Source organism: Erinaceus europaeus, chromosome 8, assembly GCF_950295315.1.
Source record: "Erinaceus europaeus chromosome 8, mEriEur2.1, whole genome shotgun sequence".
NCBI lineage: Eukaryota > Metazoa > Chordata > Mammalia > Eulipotyphla > Erinaceidae > Erinaceus > Erinaceus europaeus.
Window position 1 is genome coordinate 19,705,588 of NC_080169.1, and position 12,666 is coordinate 19,718,253.

General features: G+C 36.9%; 1 protein-coding gene across 1 annotated transcript in view; it reads left to right on the forward strand.

Moving 5' to 3' along the window:
- Positions 1-12,666, forward strand: part of VPS13B (vacuolar protein sorting 13 homolog B) — a 634,327-nt gene that overhangs the window by 197,473 nt on the left and 424,188 nt on the right. The window contains exon 19 of the mRNA XM_060195774.1: positions 11,745-11,854. Coding sequence (XP_060051757.1) covers positions 11,745-11,854 — 110 coding nt within the window. The remainder of the gene's footprint in view (positions 1-11,744; positions 11,855-12,666) is intronic.

Here is a 12,666-nt window from a genome sequence, read left to right on the forward strand (position 1 = left end):
AAAAGGACCAGAAAGCTGGATCAGGGAAGAGAGTAGCTCCGAAATATGAGAAGGTTTATAAATAGTGTTGACTGTAAACCCCATCGATTGGATCTGACCTGGGGCCCTTATTCAGCTTAGGAGCCTATGTGACCTCTGCATCCCTGTAGGTCTGAGTTCACATTCTGTGCTCATGAGTAGGAAGTTCCACGCTACCCCAATTTCAGGACCCATCTTCCTCAGGTGTAGTGTAATGTATGTTGTCCATTCTCTCTTTGGAGGATGGAACATTCTCTACAGTTGTTGATCCACGTTGAGGGCAAGGTCCTATGGGGGCCCACAACGGGGGACTCTAGACATTTCTATGACAAACAAAAACAATCCATCTGAGAATCACTTCTTCAATGTGTATGTTTTACCTGGTAGTATATATTAATCTATTAGAAATACCAATTTAGGAATATCTCCCTGGAATTTTAGAAGAGTTTATTATATGAGCATTTTATTTGAACAAGTTTTCATGGGTCTGCTATTTTGGGATGCACTATATTAGTACTGTTTTATCCTATATCTATCTATACATGAAAGTTAAATTCATTGTACCTACATTTTAAAAAATATATCCAAGGTCTTCTATTGGTATTTTAATTTTTAGTTTCTCTTCTAAACTGGGGAGAAGGAGGATTCAGTTATAGGAAATTATATACTTACCAACAGCTGCCTTAAGTTAAATGATTTAGTCAGTGTCCAGACAGAACTGAAGTTGTCAATATCTTACTTTTTATTGACTTTTAGAGTTTCCAAGAGCCTATAGTAGTAGCCTTTTAAAAGTATGTAACATCCATTATTCACAAATTTACTCTTCTTTCCTCCTTGTCTTGCAGGAGGTATGCTAATGATGTGAAAGTTAACATGCTTATCAGCACTCTTACTGTGCGGCTTCCACTGACCAGTTCAGCTTAGCCCAGATAAAGGCTCTTATGAGGAGGGGGTACTTTTTAATTGATTTGGCAGTGGCTTTCAATATTGTAAGTTTTTAGGAGTTAGTTTTATAACTGTCTATTCAAGAGGTATTTCTAAGTTTTGACCTTGCTCCTGTTGAAGCCAAAAGAATGTGAAATTGCTCCCAGGGAGGACTTGCTATAATGTCATTTAAAGCGTAAACGTACACCAGAGGTTTCCTTCTTTCCTCCCTTCCCTCTTTTTTTCTTTCCCCCCTCTTTTCTACTCATCAGTCTATCCATATATCTGACAGGGATTGAAAAAATCTCTAAGGGTGGATGATTCCATTAATTAAGTGCCTTTATAACCTTTATTTGTGAGAAACCTTTATATGTTTTCCTAGGAATCTTTCCGAAGGTGAGTAAATAGACAGAAGTGAGTAAATTAATTTATTTGGGAAATAGATTTTCAATATGCATATGAATCTTTCCCTATTAGAATGTTATACCTTTCACCAGTGTTCTAAAGGTGACAATAAGGGTCCTAGGGTTTGGCATAGTGGAGAAATTACTGGACTCTCAAGTATGAAATCCTGAGTTTGATTCTTCAGTTTCTCATGTCCTCTGTTTAATTTTATCACTCATAAATTGAAAAGTCAATTTTTTCTTTTTCATTTTTATATGTGTGTATGGGGGGTAAATGGTTTATAATACATTTGTTAAGAATAAATTATTCTAAAGAATACAGTTGATAGTGAAGTCTTGATTTATGTAAGACCATCATTTCTTTACTGATATAAATTTAGGATTCATCCAAAGATAATTGCTCATGTAAAATACTGTAACTGGATGAGAATACTGATGCAGACCAAATGTTTATTCACAAAGAATTTAAATTTAAATATTTTGCACATAGTAGTTATAAAAGTTATAGTAGAAGTTATAAAAATTATTAGTAGAAGTTATAAAAATTGTTCATATTATAGTAGAAGTTATAAAAATTGTTCATATTATACGTTTTTTCTCTGATAGTATGTAATTTTACAATTGCTGTCTACCTATGGATTGGAATGTTTCATCTTTGGCCATATCAGCTGACTAGGAGCATGGTATCTAGCCAGTTATGAGAGGATATTAGCACCACCTTGTGGTACCTCCTTATCCCTGCTTTTAACTTTTAGTGGTTTGTCACTAAAAGATAGAGGCCTTGATAATCAAAAAACATACAGCTCAATCTGATAATTATTTGTCCAGAGAATATGTAATTTTTTAGCATTGGCCATTCTGAGACTGCTCTGGTAGATACCAACTTGATTTTCTATGAATTTTATAAGTCTTTATAAAATAATCTCTCCCATCTCAAAATAATTTTAGAATTTACTTTTGTTTTATTATCACCGGGGTTCCATTCCTATGAATCCACTTTTTTGACAGAGTGAGGCATATTTAGAGAAGGATAAATATCACAGCACTCAAGCAAGGTGGTGACTTAAGTTCAAACCTGGGTTGCACATATGTCAATGTAGGCACATTATCCAGGTGAGTTATTTTACCCACCTTAGAAATGAATATTTTTAATATTGGACATGTACTGATTTTGTCTTGTGTATAATCACAATCACAGTATATAAACTAGTTAGAATATATAATTTGCAGGAGTTGGGAGTAGCTTACCTGGTAAAGTATACATAGTATACCGTGCACAGGAACCTGGGCTGGGTTCAAGCTCTTGGTGCCCACCAGCAAGGGAGGATGCTTCCCAAGTAGTGAGGCAATACTGCAGATGTCCCTCTCCCTGTCCCTGCCCCTGCCCCTGTCCCTGTCCCTGTCCCTCTCCCTCTCCCTCTTCCTCTTCCTCTTCCTCTCTTTCTCTCTCTCCTCCACTTCTCAATTTATGTCTGTCCTATAAAATTAAAATAATAATAGGAGATATATATATATAATTTTCAAATAGCCTTAAGATATATTTTTAATATTTTTTGCACAAAGTTTTATAGTATAAAATATTAATACTTTCAGTTGTTGAAGAGTGGATTTTTAATGTTATTCACTATAATTTTAGATACTTATTTTTAAAAAATTCTTTAAACTTTTTTTTATTCTCTTTATTTATGTATTGGACATTGAGACAGTCAGAAATCAGGAGGGAAGGGGGTGAGAAAGAGGGTAAGAGACAGAGAGACACCTGAAACACTGCTTCATCACTTGTGAAACATTCCCCCTGCAAGTGGGGACTTGAGTGCTTGAACCTGGCTCTTGTGCATTGTAACATGTTTGCTCAACCAGGTGTGCCACCATCCAGCCCCAGATCTTTTATTTTTTTAATATCACCTATTGGGGACTTAATGGTTTACAGTTTATCTATTGACACAGGTGCAGTTTCTCATTATCTGTGATCAATGTCTGCAAAACATTATCCATCCCAACTTAGGACCTTTTTAACCATCATGTAAAGCACCTAATACCTTCCCCACCTTATTCCTTCTTTTGTCCTCAGATTTTTTTTTGTTATTATGGAAAGCAAAATACATCTAATTTTCTGGATTATATATCCTATTCATTATCTAAATAAAAATGGAGGGTAGTGTGTGCTATTTCATGTGACTTTTCACACATATATAGAGGGTAGAAGAATATATAGTTGTCTGTATCCTCAAGTAGTGAGCATTTTGTGGAGGCCAGTTGAACAAAGTTGTTAAGTGCATGGACTTTTCTGTTGCTTGGGATTCTCAGTGATTCTGAATTATCATGACAGTCACATGAACCAGATCTTTAAATGTTTGTTAAGAAGGCAGTTGCTTATCTTTTATCTTCCCTTCCAACTTTATGCCAACCTTGAGAATATTTATTCCTTCTCTATGAGTGACCTTTCACCTCATGACTTCTTGTTCATTAGATTTCTTGAGAACTGTCTGATGAATGTTGAAGCATTTTGATAATTTACACTGTTGAAATAGGTTTAAGTTTTCTTTTGGTTTTCAATATTCTGAAGAAAAGGGAAGGTATTTGTTAATTAATATGAGCTACTGAAAAGGTGTCATTAATTGTTAACTAACTTCTGTTCTGTCATAACTTAGTGTGTGGTTATCTTCCCTTTGTTCCTCAAGCTTTTTTTTTTTTTTGCCTCTTGGGTTATCACTGGGGCTTGGCACCAACACTATGAATCCACTGCTTCCAGAGGCCATTTTTTTTTTTTCCCATTTTTTAAAAAATAGGATAAGGCAGATAGAAATTGAGAGGGAAGGGGGAGAGAAAGAGACCTGCAGACCTGCTTCACCACTTGCGAAATGACCTCACTGTAGGTGGGGAGCTGGGGCTCGAACTGGGGTCCTTGAGCTTTCTACTATGTGCACTTAACCTGTTGCGCTACTATCACCTGGCCCCTTTGTGTTTTGTTTTTTAAATTTTTTATCATAGGATAATAGGGGTGTAATTCCACATCTCTCCCATCAGCTGTGTTCTGTGTCTCCATTCCCTCTATTAGAAACTGCTTTGGTTCTCCCAAGATCACAGAAATATGTTGACTACTCATTCTATAACTGTCTATGTTAATATTATATATATTTGCCTATTTTTTTTATGGGCCTGCCTTCTCTTCCTTTCTAAGTCACACCTAGTATTTTCAAGTGTCCTTCCCCGGCTCCTGCCCCATCCCCCATGAGTATGGACCACAATTACTTATGAGGTCTAAAAGGTGGAAGGTCTGGCTTTTGTTTCTCTGCTGGGCATGGACATGGGCTTTGGTAGGTTGATCCATACCCCCAGCCTGTTTCTGTCTTTCCCTAATGGGACAGGGCTCTGGAGAGTTTAGGTTCCAGGACAAATTGGTGAAGTCATCTGCCTCAGGGAAGTCAGGATGGATTCATAAAGTAGGACAAAATGTTTAATGAACAGGAACCAAAATATAGGAATAGAGTAGATGAGTACAGGGATTTGAGGGTGGAAGGTAGAGAGTCTATTTTAGGTATCTTCCTAGGGTCCCATGGCTTTGGCAGTTTTTGTTCGAGTTTCATAGCTAACATGGAGGCAGACTAAAAACTTTGTCTGGAAAGATGGTGTCAAAGTTGAGAATAGGGCTAGAAGGCTGGATCAGGACTGAGAGTAACTAGCTCCCAAAGAAGAAAATATATAAATACATTTAACTGTTATTACTTACGCCCCATGTATATTCATAGCACAGGAGGAGCCTCTTTAACCTGTAAGTTCCTGTCAGTCTGTGTTTATAGTTCATGGTCAAAACTAGGAACGTTTTAGGCTGCACTCATTTCAGGACCATCTTCCTTTTATGGCAGCGTAGGCTGACCCAGCCTCCCTTTGGAAAGTCCTGGAGAGGACTTCAAAAGGTCTTATGATGATATTCCTGATGGAAGTGACCAGGGATGGTGGAGAGAAGGGTCTAGGCCCATTATCTCTATGTGGGAATCTAAGGATCCCCTGACTATGGCCCCAGGTGATGGGGTGGCTTCATAGTTATCAAAAAGGTCATTATTAAGTGAGCTAGTCTTTTTCCCTTTTTCAGATTTTTTTTTTTTTTTGCCTCCAGGGTTATTGCTGGGGCTCTGTTCCTGCAGTAGGAATCCACTGCGGCTGGTGGCCATTTTTCCCATTTTGTTGCCCTTGTTGTTGTTGTTGTTAATGTTGGCATTGTTGTTGCTGAATAAGACAGAGAAATTGAGAGAGGAGGGGAGGACAGAGAAGAGGAGAGAAAGAAAGACACCTGCAGACCTACTTCACCTCCTGTGAAGCAACTCCCTCAGGTGGGGAGCCAGGAGCTGGAACCAGTATCCTTACACAGGTACTTGAACTTTGCACCATGTGCGCTTAATCCGTTGCTCTACCTCTTAGGTCCCCCTTTTTCAGCTTTTGTAGTTCTTTCTTTACCTGACAAGCTTAGGCTTTACCTCAGGTGTTAAAAGCACTGTGCCTTTTGTTGTATCCAGCCTGGTGTTAAGTTTATGTGGCCTAGCCTCAAGTTAGGGAGGGACTACACCCAGGATTTTAGTGGGGTCTAAATTAACCTTGAGTTTTACTGCATTTTGTTTTTGAAGCATCAATTCTTCCCTTTTTTGTTTATTTAATTATCTTGACCAAACTTTGGAAACCATCTTAAATAAAAATATCACATGCCCTTTATTTAAAATTAAAAACTTAAAATTTCATTTTTTAAATATATTTTTTAAAAATTATCTTTATTTATTGAATAGGGACAGCTAGAAATCAAGAGGGAAGGGGGGGAGAGGGAGAGAGACATAGAGACACTTGCAGCACTGCTTCACCACTTGTGAAGCTTTCTCCCTGAAGTTTGGTGATCAGTGGCTGGAACCTGGGTTCTTGCACATGGTAACATGTGCATTTTACTAGATACTCCACCTCCTGACCCCTAAAAATGTGAAATTTCTTAAGTACTATTTAAACCTACATTAAGTTTTTATAAATTCTTATTTTCCTATACATGGTAGAAAAATAATGGGTTTTTAATGTTTTAATTTAGATGAAGATTAATATGTTCTTGTTCTTTGTCTTGTTCAAGGTTCAATAAAAACAGGGTATTTTTAACATTATAAAAACTCACAATTTTGCAAAACAATCTCATTGGCTGACACAGTTTCTATAACTGACAAAAGAAGCGTGTATGTTTAGTTTTAATGTTCTGCAACTTTGGTCTCTTGCCTTTATTTCAGTTCTCATTCTTTCTCTTAAAAAGTAACTGAAAATGACATTGGTGCCTTGGTTTAACTAATTGGGGAAGCCTGAGTGGAATGTGGGTAAGTGAGCCATTTTGGCAGGGAGCAGGGGAGAAAAGCACACTTTTCTCAGTTGTCTTCTAGGCTAAAATTAAGCAGAGTAATACACTGCCAAATTCTAGTGATTTATGGGGGATCTGTTCTGAGTCAACGCGGTATCAGGCTAATTGTCTGCACACTTATATGTCAGAACTTCTGTGTTTTAAAAATTGAGTATTATAAATTGAGTTTAAAAAAAATAAAAATAAATTGAGTTTAATATGAAAATGTTCTTCAAATTTACTTCTACATTATTATGTCAATTTCATTGATGTTAAATTAATAAGTTACTGTTTTTCCATCTGTTTCACATTCATAAAGTTCTATCCTAGTCAGGAATAATTTGGTTATTTTGATATAATCTAATCATAAAGGTTATAAAAAATTTTTGAGTGGCCCGGGAGGTGGTGCAGAGGCTAAGGAACTAGACTCTCAAGCATGAGGTCGTGAGTTCTATCCCTGCAGCACATGTACCAGAGTGATGTCTATCCCTGCAGCACATGTACCAGAGTGATGTTGTGTCCAACAGAGATCAGTACACAATGGCATATTTCTCAGCTATTAAGAATAATAATTCACCTTCATCATCATCACCTATAGATTATCTCTACTAGACCTTTTCTGCTCTATGACAATATTTTAAGATAGAGAAAGTCAAAGAGAGGGAGAGATACACAGCTTTCCTTATGCTATGGGAGATAGGAATTTGGATATGGGGTACACTCATGGCAAGGTAGGTCTCTCCCCAGGTGAGCTATGACGCAGACCCATATTTCCATATTTAAAAACATTTTATAGTTGTCTTATATTCTATATTTAATTTGTTCAGGGGTTGAACATCGACATTTGTTGTTTTCTGATTTTCGTCACAGCCACTTGCCTTTTGATATACTACTTTTTTAAATGGGAACTAATGACAGATCTTAATTTATTAATGTTGCATAACAAAAAAGTGGACGTATTTTATAAGGAGCAAATTTTATTCTAACTTTTGGTAGTGACTTAAGGATATTCCTTCGCAGGAAAATTTAATGTTGATCTACATTTTCTTTTGTCACTCTTTGAATATTCCTATTATACTGTCCCTCATGTTAACTCTTTTGAATGTTTCCTTTTGAAGTAATAACATATCACATATTTGCAATGATTATTTTAGTATCTACCTCATATTTTTAAATAATTTTCCTTCTTTTCCTCTTTATTATTTTAGAGCATTATCCATTTATGTCTTATTGTATAAATACCAACTTCTCTTAAGTCTCATCAAACATTCTTCTTACTCCCAGTATTATTATATCACAGCTTGATTAATAGATTAGTTTTATATTTTTAGAATTCGCATAGTTCTAAATATTGTCATAACACACTTGTGTTGTAATCTATAGTTAATTTGTAAAGTTAGACTTGACCCTCTACTTGCCTCATCCCTCTATCTCTTATATTTTTTATTATCTTCATTTATTAGATAGAGAATTAGAAATTGAGAGGGTTGGGGGAGATTGAGAGGAAGTGAAATATCTGCAGCACTGCTTCACCACTCACAAAGCTTTCCCTCTGCAGATGGGAGCCAAGGGCTTAAACCCACCCAGGTCTTTGCACATTGTAAAAAAAAGAAGAGTTTTAATATAACTTTATTTCGTTTTTGTAACCATCTTTTATATTGCTTCACCCCTTGATTCCTGATATGCATTAGAATGAGTCTTAACTCACAAGCACATGCAGTGGTATATGCAAAGGATGTAGACTGTTCATTTTGAGCCATCAAACTGCCTAGGAATCTCTATGGATTCTGATTTTTCTGGGAGAAGTAGTATAATATATATAATATAGAACAGAAGGACATATATAATATATAGAGAGAACATATAAAGAGAACATATATAATATATATATATATATAGAGAGAGAGAGAGAACGTATATAGAGAACATATATAATGTTCTATATAATATATAACAGAAGAACACATGACATACTTGCTGATTGGAAAATTTTGTTTTAAACTTTGGAAGTATCATCCAGGTACTGACTCCCAGTGATAACCCTGGTCCAATTTTATTTTAGTAAAAAGTGTTACGAAAAGTGAACATTGTAAAGATGAAGATTCAGAATGGAGGTGAGAAAGTACAAGAAAGTTTTCCCTTACATCTTTGCAAAGTTCACTTTTCATAGCACAGTTTACTAAAATTTTACCAGTATGATGTATAGTATAACAATATAAATAAACCTTTTTCTACCATTTCTTACAACTTTTTTTAAATCAAGGATTTTTTTTTCTTATTACCACCACCAGGGCTATCACAAGATGATGCTTCTACCACTTACCAGTAATTTATTTATTTGCTTGATATATGGAGGGGGGTGGGGGAGGGGGAGAGGGAGGAGGAGGGGGAGAGGGAGAAGGAGAAATTGAGAGGGAAGGTGAGGTGGATAGGAAAACAGAGACACACCTTCAGTACTGCTCCACCACTCCTGAAACTTCTCCTTTCCAAGTTGGAGCTGGGGGCTTGAAGTAAGATCCTTGCACATAGTAATGTGTATGCACTGCTGACTGTTGCACTTCTCAGTCCCTGTACCTTTTTTTTTTTTTTTTTTTTTAATTTCCTTACCAAGTGGCAGGTATTTTTTAGATGCTATAGATACATAGTTGAGAGTAAAAGTGATATACACATACTTATTTCATAATGCCCAGTGGAGGTGATTTTTTTTTATGTCAACAATGTATGTTGACGTGCAGAATTACGTAACGGGGTAATTTACACACAATTTGAAATTGAAGTGTTATGTTTTACTTTAAATAGAAAAATATTTTAGATAGTAAGATGGAATTGCAGCCTATTACATTTTACCTTTTTTTTTCCCCTCCCCTCCAGGGATATTGCTGGGGCTCAGTGCCTGCACTACAAATCCATTGCTCCTGGAGGCTATTTTTTCTCATTTTGTTGTCCTTGTTGTCATTTATTGTTGTTGTTGCCATTGATGTTGTTGGATAGGACAGAGAGAAATTGAGGGAGGATAAGAGAAAGACAGACACCTGCAGACCTGCTTCACCATTTGTGAAGCGACCCCTCTGCAGGTGGGGAGCCAGGGGCTCTAACTGGGATCCTTACACCAGTCCTTGTGCTTTGTTTTGCGCCATGTGTGCTTAACCCGCTGCACTACCACCCAACCCTCAAGCTTTGTGTTTTATTAATTTATTTTTTAAATTTTATTTATTTATTTTCCCTTTTGTTGCCCTTGTTTTTTTATTATTATTGTTGTTGTCATCATTGCTAGATAGGACAGAGAGAAATGGAGAGAGGAGGGGAAGACGGGGAGAGAAAGACAGACACTTGCAGACCTGCTTCACCACCTGTGAAGTGACTCCCCTGCAGATGGGGAGCTCGGGGCTGGAACCGGGATCCTTAGGCCAGTCCTTGAATTTCGTACCACATGCGCTTAACCTGCTGTGCTACCGCCTGATTCCGGCTTTCTGTTTTATGTCAGAAGATTAGCCTGCATTTCATCTAGGTGATTTGCTTTCTCTACTTCTGGACATTTAAAATATAATTTACATTGATTTATTGAGTAGTCATAATAATGCTTCTCACATTGCAAATGACTTCTGTACTATAAGCAAAAAAGAAAGACAGTATTCCACTCTCGTGGGCAATGTGAAAATTATTGTTTACCTATAATCTTAAGCTTTTTATTATATAGGCATCCAAATTTACTATAATTCATATTCTATAAATTTATTAAGACAACATTTTAGTATACCCATATGGTTTTCTAACATTTCCATTTTCTAATTGTAGAATTTTATAATTCTTTTTTTTATTTAAAAAATTTTATATTTGGTGGCCGGGTGGTGGTGCACTTGGTTAAGCGCACGTGCTATAGTGTGCAAGGACCCGGGTTCAAGCCCCCAGACCCCACCTGCAGGGGAGAAGCTTCACGAGTGGTGAAGCAGTGTTGCAGGTGTCTCTCTATCTCTCTCCCTATCACCCCCTTCCCTCTCAATTTCTGGCTGTCTCTATCTAATACATAAATAAAGATGATAAAAAATTTTTTAAATTTATATTTATTTATTTATTTTCCCTTGTGTTGCCCTTGTTTTTCATTGTGTAGTTATTATTGATGTCGTTGTTGGATAGGACAGAGAGAAATGGAGAGAGAGGAGGGGATGGCAGCGATGGGGAGAGAAAGACATCTGCAGACCTGCTTCACCACCTGTGGAAGCAACTCCCCTTCAGGTGGGGAGCTGGGGGCTGGAACTGGGATCTTTATGCTGGTCCTTGCACTTCGTGCCACCTGCGCTTAACCCACTGCACTACCACCCGACTCCCAAATTTTATAATTCTTAAAAGAATTGTCTCTACTAGCAGTTATTTTGCATCCTCCCTCCTCCTTCACTTATGAAAACCATGTATATACTCTTTTTCTCTATGCTTTTATTACTTCATCCTATTTCATGTAAGTGATAGCACTACAATGAATGTTTTTATTTATCTTCTTCTTTCACTTAGGATGTTTTTAAGATTTATCATATTGCAGCATATATCTGTACTTGGTAACTCTAGACAAATAATATTCTATTGCATGACTTGATCACATTTTGCTTATCCATTCAACAATCTAGGAAATTTGTGTTATTCTCACTTTGGGGCTATTATAAATAACGTTGATACAGAAAAATCTATTTAAGTTTTTCTGAGTGGACATAATGACTTCAACTCTTTTGGCATATACCTAGGAGTAGAGTTACTGAGTCATATTATAACTATATATTTGCTTTTGGAGGAAATGCTAAACTGTTTTCTAAAAGTATTTACATTGCTTTACATTCCCACTCACCAGTGTGTTAGAATTTAAGTGAGAGAATTTGAATTTCCCCAAAATTTGGCAACACTTGTTTTAGTCTTTTTTTAAAAACAACCATTTTAATAGGGACCGGCTGGTGGCATACCTGGTTGAGTGCACATTATCATTTAAATTAGTATGTAAATAAAAGGTATTATTTTATGAGTACTTATAGCAATTTAAATGTATTTGTTTTTAGGTGCTGTACTTCTGTGTAGTGTACAAGGACTAGCTGTTAACATTGACCCAGTTTTATACAACTGGCTCCTTTATCAGCCTCAGAAACGAACCAGTAGACACATGCAGCAGGTAAGAAATTTAAATTTTATTTTCATAGTTAAGTTGGCTTAGTCATGTGCTTCTTTTATTGGGTCTTAAATGAACATAATCATTCCTCCCTGCATCTTACTCTACCACTTTAAAGAAATTCTATTCTCATTGGCCTGAGAGATGGCTCACCATGTAGAGTACACATTTTGCCCTGTGCAAGGACCCATTTCAACTTCTTGGTCACCACATGGGAGCAGAGTACAAGACAGAAACTGGACAAGTGGTAAAACAGTGCTATACTGCTTTTTCTACTTCACCCCCCCCCCCCAATAGTTTTCAGCTTCTATTTGGGGAGAAAAATAAAATCCACTGGAGGGGGCTGGGAAGTGACACATCTTGTTAGGCACACATAAAATGAAGCATAAGAATCCCTGTTCAAGCCCCTGGGTCCCCACCTGCAGGGGGTGTCTCTTCACAGGTGTGAAGCAGGTCTGCAGGTGTCTATCTTTCTTTCCCCTCTCTGTTTTCCCCTCCTCTCTCGATTTCTGTCTGTCCTGTCCAACAGCAACGATAGCAATGAGAACAACAGTGGGCAACAAAAGGGAAAAAATAGCCTCTAGGAGCAGTGGGTTAGCAGTGCAGGCACCGACTCCCAGCAATAATCTTGTAGGCAAAAGTAAAATAAAATAAAATAATCCACTGGAGCAGTGGAATTGTATAGGCACAAAGTCCCAGTGAAGCCCCAGTGGCAGGAAAAAATAACAAATAAATACAAAAAAATTTCTGTAGAGTTTCACTAAAAAGAGAGTTTCTGTATAATTTTAAGAAGATACAGTAGAGAAACTAGTTTA